The sequence below is a fragment of the Caretta caretta genome, chromosome 4 (genome assembly GCF_965140235.1).
Source record: "Caretta caretta isolate rCarCar2 chromosome 4, rCarCar1.hap1, whole genome shotgun sequence".
Taxonomy (NCBI): domain Eukaryota; kingdom Metazoa; phylum Chordata; order Testudines; family Cheloniidae; genus Caretta; species Caretta caretta.
The window spans coordinates 99,090,020-99,108,251 of record NC_134209.1 but is presented as its reverse complement, the minus strand read 5'-3'; the positions used below and the strand labels follow the sequence as shown (position 1 = coordinate 99,108,251).

At 40.9% G+C, this 18,232-nt stretch overlaps 2 protein-coding genes across 6 annotated transcripts in view; one reads left to right on the top strand and one right to left on the bottom strand.

Moving 5' to 3' along the window:
* Positions 1–18,232, top strand: part of PAICS (phosphoribosylaminoimidazole carboxylase and phosphoribosylaminoimidazolesuccinocarboxamide synthase) — a 61,539-nt gene that overhangs the window by 5,686 nt on the left and 37,621 nt on the right. Inside the window, exons 2-6 of one of the 4 annotated variants that reach the window (XM_048848197.2) lie at positions 568–654; positions 5,503–5,982; positions 10,530–10,619; positions 10,820–10,915; positions 17,780–17,866. In XM_048848197.2, the coding sequence (XP_048704154.2) occupies positions 568–654; positions 5,503–5,982; positions 10,530–10,619; positions 10,820–10,915; positions 17,780–17,866 (840 nt within the window). The remainder of the gene's footprint in view (positions 1–567; positions 655–5,502; positions 5,983–10,529; positions 10,620–10,819; positions 10,916–17,779; positions 17,867–18,232) is intronic. The other 3 variants (XM_048848198.2, XM_048848199.2, XM_048848200.2) reach the window with 3 other exon arrangements.
* Positions 1–18,232, bottom strand: part of PPAT (phosphoribosyl pyrophosphate amidotransferase) — a 71,431-nt gene that overhangs the window by 33,183 nt on the left and 20,016 nt on the right. The gene's annotated exons all lie outside the window — the stretch shown is intronic.

Below are 18,232 nucleotides of genomic sequence, written 5' to 3'. Positions count from 1 at the left end.
TGGTGTTTGCTACAATAACTCTCTCAGAACTCATGGAGGGACACCATAACAAAGGTTAGCGTTCAATCAAGTAAATGTCTGTTCTGGTCCAACCTTATTAATTCAGTTTTTCCCTTATCACATTTAAAAGCTATTCTGGCAATAATTCTAGCTGTTTTATTGTTGTATAACTTGCTTTGGATAATATGGATCCATCTGGAAATGGTGTTTATTTGGGATTTTTGCTTCTGTTTTTTATTTTAAAGTGACAGGCTAGTAGTATGTATATTCTGAAAAATAGACTGTCCCTCACAAACAGAGGCAAAAAGACATATGAGCCAAAAGGGGTAAATCAGCTCTGTTCTTTACATGTATTTTAAAATTTGCTTCTAATACAGTAAAATGAATATATTAAAGTTCACTAACACATCTATCCCATTATTACAGTTACTTCCTGCCTACATTTATATGCTTGCAAGCAAACAAATTTGTCACTGTAAATTGACTGCAGTTTACACATTGTAATATCGTCTAGATAGATTTATTCCATATCTGTTTATAAGAAAATTCTTTCCCTACCCCCTTCAGGTGAAATATCAGTTGCATTAGAAGAGGATGAGGATGTCCCAGAGGATCCATTACTTTTTATTTCACATGTCAGACCAATTGAACTAGGTACAGTATGATGGTGCGGGGAGAAAAGCAAAACACAGCTATTAGATTTATTTCTCATTGCATTTTAGAAAAAACTAAAAGGAGTTAAATAATGGTGTCTTGCTAGGAACAGCTTCCATTAGCCTCAGTACATCAGCAGTCAGTTTCTGATTAATAAAAAGAAAAGGAGTACTTGTGGCACCTTAGAGACTAACCAATTTATTTGAGCATAAGCTTTCGTGAGCTACAGCTCACTTCATCAGATGCATCCGATGAAGTGAGCTGTAGTTCACGAAAGCTTATGCTCAAATAAATTGGTTAGTCTCTAAGGTGCCACAAGTACTCCTTTTCTTTTTGCGAATACAGACTAACACGGCTGTTACTCTGAAACCTTTCTGATTAATGTAACTTTACAACAGACATTATTGCTCTCTTTCTTCCTCCTAGTTTTAAATTTCTGCAGCCTCACGAACAACTGGATGTTAACCACTATGGGTGGCAGATGACCACTGCATGACCAATTTGTTGACTCCATATCAGCTTTCACCCTCAAAAACCACTCCCTGCAACAGCTAATCAGATTAAGTTTATTTTAGAGTAGAGTATTTTATGAAGTACTAATTGAGGACCTGTCATATGATAGCATGTGAGGCATGTGTCATTTGTGGAATTTCTGCCAAGTCATGCAATTTCTGTACAAATTGGAAAATCTATGAGTAAATGGGCTGAGCGCAGAGGAGATCTGCAGGGATTTAACAAAGTAGAATGAACAACTCAAGACTGCAGTAGCATTCACAGCAGCTGCATCCCCATTTCATGCGGAGGTTTGGCAAGCAAATCCACAGGTCCACCGATGATCCAACAACTCAGTTGGGAACTGTCTAGTTACAACAATGCCTTTGCTCAGGATACTCATGTTCAGCAGAGACTTGAGCAACGTAAACCATTTGCTTTCCCAGCAAGTCGTCCTCATGAACTGTTAGTCCTGCCAGTCACCAACTGATGGATCTGAAAACCCAAATATACATTTTCTCCAACACAGACCATGAGCTTTTGACTGGAACGTGAGGCATGTCTACGCTCATTAAGTAGGAAACTTTTTCCAACTGAAAGCCAGATAAATAGAAATTTTATTTAAAACATATGAAGGTTTATTACCTTAGTTGCATCCAGGGAGTGGTCTTCCAACTGGATCTGGGATTTTTAGAGCCCTTTTGTTACCCCTTTTATTTGGCACAAAAGGGGGTGAGAATTTCACTCCTGATGTATATAGCTTTGCTTACAATTCACACTCAGATCAATGATTAAGGGGATAGAGGATCTAGATGAATATTATTCTTTAGCACTTCTGTGCCAGTCTCCCTATTGTACTGATGGAAAACTGAGGCACAGAGCAGAACACTGAGTCCTGGAAGAAAATCTAATTCTTTTTTTAAAACCTAGGCCAAGATTCACTCCAGGTGCTGCATTAGCAGAAGCTAGCACACCATGTTGCTAGAGGGGAGTTGCAATGATACAAAACCATCTGAGACTTCTTCGGCAGGAGCTGGCAGACAGCGCGAATAGCCTCAAAAGCAGGGTGGCACAGATGCACATCATTGTTGCAACCTCTCTCTGAGAGGCTCCTATGAAGCCCTTACTGGAAACTGAAGCTGACTCCCCAGTAGAACACTGTCATCCTTCTCAGGGCAGAATTCCCTCATGGGCATTGTGATCCTCAGGCAGGGCCAGATTAACCTTTTGTGGGCCTGACGCCAAACATATTTGTGGAACCCCATGGGGAATAATTGTAAGAAACGGTGGGGGGAGGGGGGCTGTCAGTTCACAGAGTAAGGTAGGGGCTGGGGTCAAGCACAGCTGGGCAGGGGTAGAAGTTGGCCCTGGAGCGAGGCAGGGGCTGGAGGCAAGCTGGTACCTACCTCTCTCTGCCAGGGCCATGTCCTTGGGAGCTGGTTCTCTCTCCAGCTGAGCTGCAGCTCCTCAAGGGAGCAGCAGCTACTCTTCCCACCCTCTTGGTGGGCAGGCTGATTGTGGTTACTTCTGTTACTGGACTTTTAGTGTCTGGTCAACTGCCAGGTCTACTTTTTGACCAGACTTTCTGGGCAAAAACCAGACACCTGGCAACAGGAGTGCTGGAACGGGGGGAAAGAGGTGTTCATGGCCCCTTTACTTTTTTCCTGCCTTAATGACGAGTAATGGGGGGGAGAGGAAGGCGGGGGCGGGAGTAAGGGCCAGGCAGGGCCTCAGGGGAAGAGACTGAGTGGGGGTAGGGCCACGAAGGGAGGGGCAGAGCAGAGGGTGGGGCGTTGGTCCAGGCACTGGTCATTCCCCCCCACTTCTAGGGAGCTTCCAATGTTCCTGCCTGGCAACCATAATGGGCCTCTTTTGAGTGTGGGCCTGGCACAACGACACCATTGTAAACCTAGCATTGCCCTCAAGAGGGCACGCTGCTACTATTTGCACCTCCATGCAACAGCAGAGTAGGTATAAGCCCTATCTTTTATTGGTGCCCAGCATTGCAGAACCTGAGCACCTCCCAAAAAGAAAAACGACTTCACTCTTCAGTCTCTGGATTTGTTTTTAAATTCCTGCATACAGTAGAGTGGGAGTGTAGATGTAAGGGTACTATTGTGAGAAAGTTTAGGCAAAGCTTTAGCTCTGAAAGCTGTGAGGTATTTAGTCTTTCATTTGTCAGTGCATAAGGCTTAGGCTCAAATCACAGTGTATGCTTTGCAAATTACCATGCTAGCAAAACCATCCCATTGACAAGATTATTTTTAGAGCTGGTTGGGAATTTTTGAAACTTTTTCCATCAAAAAAATGCTCACTTGTCAAAACCATAACTTCTTGTGAAGTCAGTTTTGACAATTTTTTTTATTTGAGAAGTTTTTGGGAAAGGTTTCAGACTTGTCAAAGCATCCCATTTCAACGTTTTCTAAATGAAAAATTCTGGAGTTATGTTCAACCCACCTACCCATTGAGACCCAATGCAGAACAATTTCAAGTCATGCAAGTCTGGAAGTCTAGCTCATATGCAGTCTGATTTACCTATAGAAGTGTTGGCCATATGCAAAAGCTAAACAATCCTCCCCCCTACCAAACTATCGCATGTTCCTTAGTCATGAATTGTGGAATGTGAAGAGTTAATGGAGGACTTTCCCATTCTGCACCTTGGGCTCTTTTCTTCCTTTCTCTCTCTAGCCAAAATGGTTGGCTCTTAGACAGCAAAATGATAGCCTCTTAAAAATATCCAAGATACAAATAGAAAGCAGACCAGCTGCCAAGGCAACTCCAATAATTCTGAGCTGCAACCACTTCAAGCTTCTTTGGTGTTCACCGTGATCCAGTGTGATTATTCCTGTGGTGCTCAACTCAACTGCAGAAGAAACAATCCCATGTTCCTCTAAGGCAAATGTAGGAAGCCTAGCTGTTAAGCCACCTGGGAGTAGTCTCTCCACCTGTAGTGTATCAATGGGCCAGCAGCTGCAGAGGTTCCTGTATGCTGACTTGGGACTTAATTATTAAAATAAAAAAGGGGGGAAATGCTATCTACTAGTAAAGCTTCCTTATGAGTAGAATGGCTTAAAGAGACTCATACACAGTGACTATTCCCTCTAGACCAAGTTTATCACCGAATAGGTTTATTCACATAAGTATGCTTCACTGAATCAGACTGTGCTAGCAAAGGTCACTTTGCCACCATACAGAACTTAATGACTTTGAAGTATCCAACCACCACAGCATGGTTTACTATTTGGAAAGGGATGGTTGTAAAGGCAAAAGTCACATAAGCACACTTATTGCAAAATTTATGCCAATTACTCTCACTTCCATGCTTGCACTTCTCTGTAAGTATTGAAATCACTAAGAAAACAAAAAAGGAAAACAATGAGTTTTCTAAATCTACAAAAACATTAGAAAGACCTAATCCTATTTCATTGTTTTAAAGGAGTACAAAATAAAATAGTTTAGTAAACTGATTTGATCAGAAAACTAATAGTAAATTCAATTAAGACTTCACAGTCTAAAATAAAACTATTTAAAAAAATATTGAGAATATGTTTCAGCATTAGGAAATTGTGATATTCTTCCCCCAACCTCCCCAAAAAATTGAAAACTAGAAGTTGCTAGCAAAAGTACAATTTGAAAAACTTTTAAAATGAAAAGGAAATTAATTATCTAAATCGTTTATAAAATAAAAATATTTTTACTAATATACACAGTAAGTTCTCTGATTTGGTCACATAATAATCTTTTATATTGTACTGTATCAAGGAAATGCAAAGCTTCAAGTTATAAGAATTGGCTTCTAGTCCTACCTCTTCCATTGAGTTCTTGTGATTTTAGGCAAGTGTGTGCCTCAGTTTCCCCCAACAGGGTTGTTTTGCAAGGATTAAGGCTCTGACTCTACTAATCCTTACTTACACTTAACTTTCTCCACCTGTGCAAACCCAAAGGAATTACGTGTGCATAAAGTTAAGCACATGTATAAATGTTGGCAAGAATGGGGCATAGTTTATTAGTGTTTTTACAGCTCTTTCAGATCATGATGAAAGCGTAAAGCACTACATCATAAAGTACTAGTAACAGCAAATCTGTCACTCCTGAAAGTATTTTACTTGAAGTAAAGTTAAATTTTTTTTTTGAAGGTGGAGGGCAGCAAAAAAATCTCTCTCTTGAGTTAGTGCATTCTGGTTTCATTATAATATTACTGTCTTTACAAGTCAGAAAATACAGTTTTATCATTAACAGCTTTGTTTGATACCTTGATTTTATTTCTAGTTTTGCTCCAATGTTGTGAAGAAAATAAAATATTTTCCTTCACTCTCATTCTTTCTGCCCTCCTCTACCCCACCCCACCTCATGCAGGTAACCCATACCTGTGTCTCTCTCCCACCCCACCTGATCTAGGTAACTCAACATCAATATTAGAGACGTCCAAAAATCCAGCTTTTATTCCAACGGTAGCGAATGAAGGAGGAAAACACTGGACTGTCAATGAAGTCAGAGCTCTAATACATATATGGTCAGACAAAAACATCCAGCAACAGCTTGAAGTGACAGTAAGAAATAAAAGAATATTTGAACAGGTTGCTGCTAGGCTTCAAAAATTCGGCATTGAAAGGGACTGGAAACAGTGCAGAACAAAGTATAAGAACTTAAAACATGAATACAAGAGTGTAAAAAATGCCCAAGACTCAGGGAACATAAGTAAAAGTATGAAATTTTTTAATGAACTGGATGCCATTCTGGGACACAACACTGGAGAGCAATCAAGCAAATCAGATAATGATGAAGGTGAGAGGCCTACAGAATGGATAGAAGCTAAAACAGAAAAAGACTCCTTAGGTAAGAACTTAGCTATAAAATTATTATTTACAATTATTAGTTTCACAGCACTGATGTGACATTTAAAAAAAATACACAGCATTTGAACATTTTAAAAATAAATGCCAAATGGAAGCATGGTAGTTAGTAAGATAATGTTTTATAATTAGATAATGTATGGTAACTTTTCATACTAGCTAATTATCTCCTGTTATATAAAAGGGATTGAGAAACTAAGATGCATAAAGGCAAGGGAGAAAAGATGGTGTTTTCAAAGGATATTTGAAAAGTGGTAGAGAAGTTAGGAGTTACTATATTAAAAAGCATCAGAGGAGTCTGTTCTTGCACCATTGACAAGATGAGTTGAAAGAAGGAACACAGAAGGCAAGCATCACATGTGAAGGAATTTAACAATTAAACATCCATGGCCCATGTCAACTGACTCAAACTTCTGGGGCTCAGGCTAAGGGGCTGTTTAATTACAGTGTAGAGGTTGAGACTCAGGCTAGGGCCTGGGGAACATTTACACTGCAATTAAACAGCGCTGCAGCCCAAGCTCAAGTCAGCTGGCATCGGCCATCCATGGGTTTTTAACTGCAGTGTAGACATACCCTGAAAGACAAAAAGACTGGTCCATGATCTAGTTCAGAGGTTCTCAATCAGGGGTACACATACCCCTGGGATTACACATAGGTGTTCCGGGGGTACATCAACTCATCTAGATATTTGCCTAGTTTTACAACAGGCTACATAAAAAACACTAGTGAAGTAATTACAGACTATAAAAGAAAAGGCGTATTTCTGGCACCTTAGAGACTAACAAATTTATTTGAGCATAAGCTTTCGTGAGCTACAACTCACTTCATCGGATGCATACAGTGCAAAATACAGTGGGGAGATTTTATTTACACAGAGAACAAGAAACAAGGGGCGTTACCATACACACTGTAACAAGAGTGATCAGGTAAGGTGAGCTATTACCAGCAGGAGAGAAAAAAAACCTTTTGTAGTGATAATCAAGGTGGGCCATTTCCAGCAGCTGACAAGAACCTGTGAGGAACAGTAGGGGGGGAAATAAACATGGGGAAATATAGTTTTACTTTGTGTAATGACACATCTACTCACAGTCTTTATTCAAGCCTAAGTTAATGGTGTCCAGTTTACAAATTAATTCCAATTCAGCAGTCTCTCGCTGGAGTCTGTTTTTGAAGTTTTGTTGTTGAAGAATTGCCACTTTTACGTCTGTAATCGAGTGACCAGAGAGATTGAAGTGTTCTCTGACTGCTTTTTGAACATTATAATTCTTGACATCCATTTATTCTTTTACGTAGAGACTGTCCGGTTTGGCCAAGGTACATGGCAGAGGGGCATTGCTGGCACATGATGTCATATATCACATTGGTAGATGTGCAGGTGAACAAGCCTCTGATAATGTGGCTGATGTGATTAGGCCCTATGATGGTGTCTCCTGAATAGGTATGTGGACAAAGTTGGCAAAGGGCTTTGTTGCAAGGATAAGTTCCTGGGTTAGTGGTTCTGTTGTGTGGTTGCTGGTGAGTATTTGCTTCAGGTTGGGGGGCTGTCTGGAAGCAAGGACTGGCCTGTCTCCCAAGATCTGAGAGAGTGATGGGTCATCCTTCAGGACAGGTTGTAGATCCTGGATGATGCGCTGGAGAGGTTTTAGTTGGGGGCTGAAGGTGATGGCTAGTGGCGTTCTGTTATTTTCTTTGTTGGGCCTGTCCTGTAGTAGGTAACTTCTGGGTACTCTTCTGGCTCTGTCAGTCTGTTTCTTCATTTCAGCAGGTGGGTATTGTAGTTGTAAGAATGCTTGATAGAGATCTTGTAGGTGTTTGTCTCTGTCTGAGGGGTTGGAGCACATGTGGTTGTAACGTAGAGCTTGGCTGTAGACAATGGATCATGTGGTGTGGTCTGGATGAAAGCTGGAGGCATGTAGGTAAGTATAGCGGTCAGTAGGTTTCCAGTATAGGGTGGTGTTTATGTGACCATCGCTTATTAGCACTATAGTGTCCAGGAAGTGGATCTCTTGTGTGGACTGGTCTAGGCTGAGGTTGATGGTGGGATGGAAATTGTTGAAATCATGGTGGAATTCCTCAAGGGTTTCTTTTCCATGGGTCTAGATGATGAAGATGTCATCAATGTAGCGCAAGTAGAGTCATTAGGGGATGAGAGCTGACGAAGCGTTGTTCTAAGTCAGCCATAGAAAATGTTGGCATACTGTGGGGCCATGCAGGTACTCACAGCAGTGCCACTGATTTGAAGGTATACATTGTCCCCAAATGTGAAATAGTTATGGGTGAGGACAAAGTCACAAAGTTCAGCCACCAGGTTTGCCGTGACATTATCAGGGATACTGTTCCTGATGGCCTGTAGTCCATCTTTGTGTGGAATGTTGGTGTAGAGGGCTTCTACATCCATAGTGGCTAGGATGGTGTTTTCAGGGAGATCACCGATGGATTGCAGTTTCCTCAGGAAGTCAGTGGTGTCTCGAAGATAGCTGGGAGTGCTGGTAGCATAGGGCCTGAGGAGGCCCTACATAGCCAGACAATCCTGCTGTCAGGATGCCAATGCCTGAAATGATGGGGCGTCCAGGATTTCCAGGTTTATGGATCTTGGGTAGCAGATAGAATACTCCGGTCGGGGTTTTAGGGGTGTGTCTGTGCGGATTTACTCTTGTGCTTTTTCAGGGAGTTTCTTGAGCAGATGGTGTAGTTTCTTTTGGTAACCCTCAGTGGGATCAGAAGGTAATGGCTTGTAGAATGTGATGTTCGATAGCTGGCTAGCAGCCTCTTGTTCATATTCTGACCTATTCATTATAATGAGAGCACCTCCTTTGTCAGCCTTTTTGATTATGATGTCAGAGTTGTTTCTGAGGCTGTGGATGGCATTGTGTTCTTCACGGCTGAGGTTATGGGGCAAGTCATGCTGCTTTTTCACAATTTCAGCCCGTGCACGTCGGCAGAAGCACTCTATTGTAGAAGTCCAGTCTGTTGTTTTGACCTTCAGGAGGAGTCCACCCAGAATCCTCCTTTTTGTAGTGTTGGTAGGAAGGTCTCTGTGGGTTAGTATGTTGTTCAGAGGTGTGTGGGAAATATTCCTTGAGTCGGAGACATCAAAAATAGGATTCTAGGTCACCGCAGAACTGTACCATCATAGGGCCTAATCACATCAGCCACACTATCAGAGGCTCGTTCGCCTGCACATCTACCAATGTGATTTATGCCATCATGTGCCGGTAATGCCCCTCTGCCATGTACATTGACCAAACTGGACAGTCTCTACGTAAAAGAATAAAATTGACACAAATCAGACATCAAGAATTATAATATTCAAAAACCAGTTGGAGAACACCTCAATCTCTCTGGTCACTTGATTAGACCTAAAAGTGGCAATTCTTCAACTTCAAAAACAGACTCCAACGAGAGACTGCTGAACTGGAATTAATTTGCAAACTGGACACCATTAACTTAAGCTTGAATAAAGACTGAGTGGATGTGTCATTACACAAAGTAAAACTATTTCCCCATGTTTATTTCCCCTCCTACTGTTCCTCACAGGTTCTTGTCAACTGCTGGAAATGGCCCACCCTGATTATCACTACGAAAGATTTTTTTTCTCTCCTGCTGGTAATTGTTCACCTTACCTGATCACTCTCCTTACAGCGTGTATGGTAATGCCCCTTGTTTCATGTTCTCTGTGTAAATAAAATCTCCCCACTGTATTTTCCACTGCGTGCATCTGATGAAGTGAGCTGTAGCTCACGAAAGCTTTTGCTCAAATAAATCTGTAGGCTCTAAGGTGTCACAAGTACTCCTTTTCTTTTTGCAGATACAGACTAACACAGCTGCTACTCTGAAACCTGTCATTACAGACTAAAATGTTCATACAGGTGACGACTTGTTTATACTGATCTATATACCATACACTGAAATGTAAGAATATTTATATTCCAATTGATATTATGTGGCAAAAAATGAGAAAGTACGCAATTTTTCATTGATAGTGTGGTGTGACAATTTTGTATTTTTATGTCTGATCTTAGTCTGGTTGTAAGCAAGTATTTTTTAAGTGAGGTGAAACTCTGCGGTACGCAAGGAAAATCAGACTCATGAAAGGGGTACAGTAGTCTGGAAAGGTTGAGAGCCACTGATCTAGTTAACAATGCCATCCCTCAACTTTTGAACTCACTTCCTCCTTTGGTCCAAAACAGTCTAAATCTGTTGACCTTTAGGGCAAACTGCAATACTTGTCTAGTCTTCTAAGCTTTGTGAAAAAGAGGAAGAATTGTGAAGTTTGTGAGTGGAATGGTGGTAAGATCTGTGTTTATTTTCTCTTTGGTCATTGTTGGCTAGCAATATTGGGTGAAATTGCTGTGATTAACAGGTTTGTTTATTTATTTGTATTTGTCAAGGGTACCCACAAGCCTGTTTTAGACCCTTTTCGTTTTTAATAAATTAAATAACCTGTAAAAGGTAACGTAAAGTAAAACTTCCATAACTACAGAATTATTGCAAAATGTGTTACCCTAATTCAATATATTATTTACACAGAAATGCCTGGAGACACAGGTGAAGAGGACTCTGTTAGTAATATGTCAGAAGATCTACGGGTCACAAATATAGAGCAAGTTTCTGACACAGGTAAATAAAAATTCCTATTTTATATAAACTCCTCAATTTAGTAAGCCAATTCATATCTGAAAAGCCACTGGAGAGATATTCTGAAACACTAATTGGACAACGTAACGGTCTACAAATCCTTTAAGTAGGAGAGAATACCAGCACCTTATGTAGTGACATCTATGCTTTTCATTAATTCAGTGTGCATTATACATTTATAGTGCTTCCTGACAAATTCAAAGAAGACAAGTCTGTAAGAAATCTTTTAGAAGAACTAGGTGCCACACATATAAAGGAAGAAGATGATATTGGTTTAGGTGAGTCAAATGGAACTTACCTTTATTTCTTTTTGTTTTACGTAAACCCTGTCAGAATTATTCGGAATTATTATATGCTATGGTATAACTAAGTATGATATTTTACTTCCCATTCATAGTAAAATTAGAGAAGAGGTCAAATCTCATAATAAAAAACCCACAAAATACACCATATGCTTCTTACAGTACTCTATACTCACATATTCTTTGCAAAGATTCAGGACTAAATATTGTCTGGCAGGGGGGGAAGGGGAAGCTTAACACCTAACTGGAAAGGTGTGGGAATGCCTTTGTATTGCCTTGAGTATTTCCAGCGAAGGAAACTCCATGACCTCCTTTGGCAGCCTTAAGCACAGTATTCAGCCTTTAAGCAGAGTATGCTCAAAAAGTTTTAAATGTCAAATTTAAATCTTCTGACAGATAAGGTTTCTGTAACCATTACTTCAGAGAATCTGGCAGCTTCGCATGTACCAAAAGGGAAAGCTGAGTGATAGACATGAGATTACTTCTTGTGATTAACCAGATGCTCTGTTGGACAGCATTGCTCTTGCTCATCTACCAATGGCAGAGAACTGCACTCTATTAATTTAAATTCACTAAAATTCTGCCTGTGTAATAAAAGCACATAATTACACCCTTTACAGATCCCCATGACAAACAGCATGCTCAGATTCTAAGGTAAGGAAAAACAGGCTGTCATTTCCCATAAAAATCTAATTTGAGAGATAGAATGTAAGAATAGTTCTTGTGGATCAGAATTAAAGATCTCTGTAAAATGTGTAAAGTGACATTTTACATGCTGATAGGTTATCTGAATGCATGAACCCAAAGGATAAGGGAATTATAGGCAGAGCTGGTTGTGCCACATATAATTAAGATAGACTTCCATTATAAGACCGGTTTCAGAGGAACAGCCGTGTTAGTCTGTATTCGCAAAAAGAAAAGGAGTACTTGTGGCACCTTAGAGACTAACCAATTTATTTGAGCATGAGCTACTTCATCAGATAACATCTGATGAAGTGAGCTGTAGCTCACGAAAGCTCATGCTCAAATAAATTGGTTAGTCTCTAAGGTGCCACAAGTACTCCTTTTTCATTATAAGACCCTGCTTTCAGTTGCACAGAACTCTGCCAACTTTAACCTTTTGGGCTGAAATTTTCCATGTCAAGTAACCATTGTATCATGATGTGCACACACACATACACCCCCCCCCCCCCCACACACACACACCTTAATTAAGGCTGCAAAAACAACCTTAATTCTGGCATTTCCTAACTTTTCAGTGCTTGACTTCACAATCTTTTTTTAAAATGTAGTGTTTTGTTTTATGTAATGTGTATATAGATTACTTTAGTCATTGCCATTTTAATCACTGGAAAAAAAAACTATGAATTCCTTCTTGCAAAATTTCATTTAGTAGTTTGGCAGAACTGTGATTGAGTGAGCATTTACATTTCAAAAACTACTGTTTTCAAGTGTAATTCTGCTAAAAACCACCTCTTGGATGACACTTGAAAAGAATTCTATCCTGCACTTCCCCAGTTCAAATAAGAAAGAGTTTAATTATTCTGAATACAGAAGATAATACCACTCAGATTTTTATTGTTACTTTGCTAACGAAATGGGCTGGGAAAAAGAATGATTTTTACATTATGAAATTATGGAGGTCTTTTGTTCTTTTTGCAGTAGTACCTTTTGATATTTTCAAAACGAACATATAGTGAGAAACTGATGGTTGAAGCACTAGTATGCAGCCTTGTGCAGTCCAGTACTTCATAGACTCCTATGCTGCTGAATAAGATTAAGACTGTCACGGTTATTTTTAGTAAAAGTCACAGACAGCTCGCGGGCAATAAATAAAAATTCATGGAAACCCTTGACCTCTCTGTGACTTCTACTAAAAATAATGGGGGGAAGGGGGCTGACAGGGGAGGACTGAAGCCTGAGTCCCATGGGGGAAGGGGGAAGAGAGCCAGACTCCCCACTGCAGCAGGGAGTCCAACACACGCAGCGGCTGAGAGCTCTGCACCCCATGAGCTCTGCACCTCACCACTCCAGTGCTGAAGTGGAAAATGTCACAGAGATCTCTGAAAGTCACGAAATCCGTGATATAAATCTTATCCTTACTGATGAACAATGATGAGGTGAACACAGAGTGCTCATCAGCTGGTATAAGTTGTCCCAGCTATATTGAAATCAATAGATCTAGGACAATTTACACCAGCTGAGAATCTGCCACTGGTCCTTTACAAATACTCCATACTCAGCAGAATATTACCAAAAGATTGTGTGCATCAAATAGGCACGTGGTTATTGGACAGACTCAGATGTTGTAGTTTAAATAAAAATACCTTAAAAAAAAATGAAACTACATTTGCAAAGAAAGGTTCATACTACATTTTATATTCACAAAAATAGGGAAATTCAGGTAACCTTCCATCAGACGGTCACATCTAGGCATCTTCCTAATTATTACATACACACACCCCTTTTGAAGTTTGATGAATACCTGAGTTTCCTAGATATTACTTACCGTATATACTCAATCATAAGCCGGTTCGTTTATAAGTTGACTCCCCCCAAGATGGATAAATAAAAATGGAAAATTTTTATGATCCATGTATAAGCCGACCCTATAATTCAGGGGTCAGCAAACTTTGACTCCCGGGCCATCAGGATAAGCTGCTGGCGGGCCGAGATGGTTTGTTTACCTCAACAGTCCGCAGGCATGGAGGTAAACCTAAATAAACAAAGTGTCCCGGCATGCCAGCTGCTTACCCTGATGCGCCGGGACAGCAACTGGTGGGGAAATTTTTTTTGGGGGGGGGGGGGGGGGCGGGGGCGAGAGGCTGGGGGGCGTCAGGGGAGTAACCCCTGTGACCACCCCCAACATGACCCCACCCCAGCACAGGACCCCTACACTCTCCCCATTCCATCCCTTCCCACCTTATCTGGGGAGGGCCAGGGGAGGATGTTCCAGCGGGCTGGGCGGCACAGCTGCAGCGTGCTCCAGCAGGCCAGGCGGCGTGGCCATAGCCTGCTCTGGTGGGTGGCACCGAGTAGTGGAGCTGCAGCTGCTGCAGAAGCTGGGGGGGGGGGGGGGGGGGGAAGACTCTGGCCCTGCCTCTTCCCTTCTGGCTGTGCTGCCTCTCCTTGCCTCCTCTATTGGAGAGAGGGGGAGAGGTGGGACACAGCCCCTCCCTATACCCATTCATAAGCTGACCCCCTTCTCTGATACTTCCCTTTTTTACTAAAAAAATTCAGCTTATGAATGAGTATATACGGTACTTTTAAGCTTATGGCTCAGATTCATCTCTCACTTTGTTATGAGAAGAAAATGAAATAGTGTTAGTCAAAATCCTGATCTAATTGCCTCAGTGCCCATTTCACCACAACTACACATTAGTTGAGGGTTCTCAATTTGTCTTCCCCCTCCTCCCCTCCAAAAAAGTATAGTCTCTAAATAATGCCTACTTTTAGAAGTACCAGCCCACACATACCTCTACTTATAGGAATTCTTCCAAAAATAGTTGCTCCTTAATCATCTTTTTCTAATAATTTCTCCATTTCACCTTTGCATTCCAGTAGCGGTCTCAATGGATTTTCTAGCAGAGGATGCCAAAGTAAGGCATTTATTACAAAAGTGTCTTAATTTTTGGCAATAAAAGCCTAAGACAGTGGTTTTCAACCTTCTGGGGCTCAGGACCATTATGTTTATGGCCTGTTGCAACCCAATAAACAGTCTTGAGGGGGAGACCCTGGAGTGGTTTTGGTCAGCTCCTGACCCCCCAGGTGGGGGGTTGGGTCCTGCCCAGCACTTACCCCACAGTGACAATTCCTGTGCTGTGGGGCTGGCTGGGCTTGGCTCCTAACTCCAGCCACTGCAACTTCTGGGGTTGCAGTGCCACTCAGGTTTGGCCTTGCCCCCCTGACTGGGCCAAATCTGTGAGAGTGGAGTTATGACCTAGCTCACAGGTCTACCAGGGCTCCCGCCATCATGACAGCTGGGCTAAAACTGAGTAGCACTCGGACCCCGGAGGTTGCAGTGCCTAGAGCAGGGAGGCGAGCCCAGCCAGCCCTGAGAGACAGGAGCTATCACACAACCCTTTGAAACATTCTGGCGACTCAATTTTGGGTCATGACTCAGAGGTTGAGAAACCATGGTCCAGGAGAGTCTAAATCCATTGTTAAGTTTTGCTTATTCTGCTACAGGGCATGAACTAGTCATATTTTTCATGAATCCATATCAAACACTAAATATATATTTATTTTCAGTGATTTTTTTTTAAGACAACTTTTAGGCAGGGTTCATTCTAGAAACGTATTCAGAGTGGACAATTACTTCTACTCATACAAAGGGTGAAACTGAATTCACGCAGAGGCAAAACTAGTCTATTCTGACCCAGTATATCAAATTTTGCATAGACCTATCTATCAAGACCATGGATGAGGTCCTTACAATATTAAGTACTTGGTTTAATTTTATAATTTCTCTTAGTCTTGATATATGAAAGATCAGTGAAGAAAGAGAAGAAGCTTCCAAAAAGCTATCTTCCTAACATGCTTTAAAAAAAAAAAAAAAAAAATCTAATCTTTCTTAGGGCTTCCCCCACCCTTTTGATTTTACTATAACGCAAGTTCAAGCAGATCTGTAGGTAATCTTCCTAAGTTCCTAGGCCATGACTTTAAAAACACTGTGCTTAAAGTTTGGTGCTTAAATCCATACATATCGGACACCCAAATAAATGGCCTCTTTATGGCTGCTGCTGGGTGCTCAGGACTTTTGGCAAGACAGATGACAGATACAGATTTCGGATCCTAACATAGTGCATTTCAGCAAAATGGGGTAGGCAGAGTACTGGATGTTTTCTGTTTCAGTCACTTGGACAGTCAAATAATGCATACATCCACAGAGTCTCAGCCCTACGTACACAGTGCCACAGATCTGCCCAGCATTTTATTTTCTCTGAAAAGCTGCAAGGAATTTTTACAAGCTTGGTAATCTAGGAATCTAGGTAAAGAGTTTCTTTACCCTGCAGCAATGTTCTCTAGTTTCGACATCTTCAGGTTCTTAGGCAGCCAATTTGTGCTACAGATGACGAACATGAGACTGAAATTTATGAAACAGACTCCTAATTCCTGCCCACAAACCGAAGAAAATGGGATGCGAAGAGATGGTCTATGAAGGAATGGAGAAGATGACTAGAGAAGCTGCTACTACACTGCTCTAATCCCCAATGAACACAGCAAACTGTCTTGCTTCATACCAAGCTGATCATGCATAAAGTAAAGATTGAATGTGGCTATTGGCAAATGCTCATAACTTGGTTTGACTAACCAGTGTTGATGGAGCCAAGGCACATTAGAACTAAGGTAAAAGAGTGTGCTTGATGTTTGCTCTGTGTAGATGGGGTCTAAAAGTCTATGTCTACACTGCAGTTGGGAGAGAGACGCCCAGCACGGATAGACAGACTCGCTAGTGTGCAAATAACTAACCAAACAGCATTGACGCTATGGCTTGGGCAGCAACTCAGACTTTCAAGCCTACCTGACCCCATAGGTTTGAGCTCAGTTGGCTAACCAGAGCTGCAACATCCACACTGCTATATTTAGCACACCAGCTTAAACGGAGCTAGTGAAAGTTTGCCTGCCCAGGCTGAGAGGTTCTCTTCCAGCAGCAGTGCAAACATACCCAGAGTGCCCTTCACTAAACTTTTAGCAGTAATTTCAGAAAAAGCTGACACAGTCTAGATTCTTGGCTCATAGGAAATGAGCATTATGATGTGAATGTTGTACAGAAGGCTAAAGCAAAGCAACAATTGACAAAAGCAAAACAAGTCCACACTGATTTTTTTGGTACATTTTTAATAACTTGTTAAAGCTACAGATCACATTTTGTTGATTAATGTTTAATGGTAGTGTTCTCCAATGAACTGAGAACATGCCTAGAAGCCAGCCACTGACCCGTTCTACAGCCTCGTGCTTTTACCCTCTCTATCAGTTTCTTCAGCTGCATAATAAGGATACAAATAAATTCTTGCCTCATTTGCCAGTTACAAAGGGAGCGCCACCAAATGGAAGAGAACCAATTAAATGGGAGACAAGCACTCCTCCCCATCCCAGAGAAAAACAAACATAGACGCATGTCAGCAGTAGCCAGCAGAGAAAAAGGCAAGTCATGGTAGCACAATGTAAAGAAATGGCACATTTTTAGAATGTGTCTTGTTTGTGGATTGCAAGTGTAGCATTCTCCTCTACTGTCAGTCTTCCATCACAGATACACTGTGAACATGGCATCACAATGCACTACCACTGAAAAGGCAGACTATGCATTTCTTGCCCTTTTTCAGTCTGATTCAATGCCCACTAAAGTCAGTCCATGGAAGTCATTGAACCAAACCCTTTACCAGAATCACTATATTGCCACCTTATAAAATGCACACATGCATTGTCAGTTCGTTATTATTTTGTGTTACTGTTGTACCTAGAGGCCCCAAATGAGATCATGACACTGTACAAACACATAGTAAAAAATAGTAGTTCCCCCAAAGAGCTTACCATCTAAATAATTCACTGATGTCAATTCCATTCCCTAACTTAAACTGACCAATTATAAATCACATGGTATTTATTCTAACTAGAAGAATCTTTTTAATGATATCCCAGGTTTGTTTCACTGTTGCCATCATATTTTTTAGCCAACAGTCCAAGAGAGCAAAACATTTAAGTGAATTAACAATGAGAGTTATTACTCTAATAGCATGAATTTGCTATTACAGAAGCTCTGGTGTGTGGGTGGTTATGTTTAAGACATAAATTAAGACACTAATTATAAAAAAATACTAATTATATGAATTTACACAGAAATCCCTGAAGATAAAGAGGACTTCATTAATTTCATCCCAGAAGACTTGGAACCGACACATATAAAGAGAGAGACAATTGACATAGGTAAGGTAAGAGTTTTCCATAATAATCTTGGAAGTCTATCCCATTTTAGTGGATAATTATGCTGTTTTATGAAGTAAAAAGTTAACATTTTTAAAGCGTTCAGTAGCACAAATGCAGTTTTTGTTTTATCACACCATTTAATTGTACATACACAAGATTCCCCTAAAAATGCTAATTTACAAATCACGAATTAAAAAAAGAACACAGTTACACTTTACAGTACTATGTTGGACATAAATACTTTTTGTATTTGATGTGCACACAAATACCATCTTATTTTATCCAAAAAACTAGAAAGTATTGGCCAAACACCTAAAACAGCTGCCACTCAACAGCAGTGGCCATTTTAGGACTATTCAGGCTTTT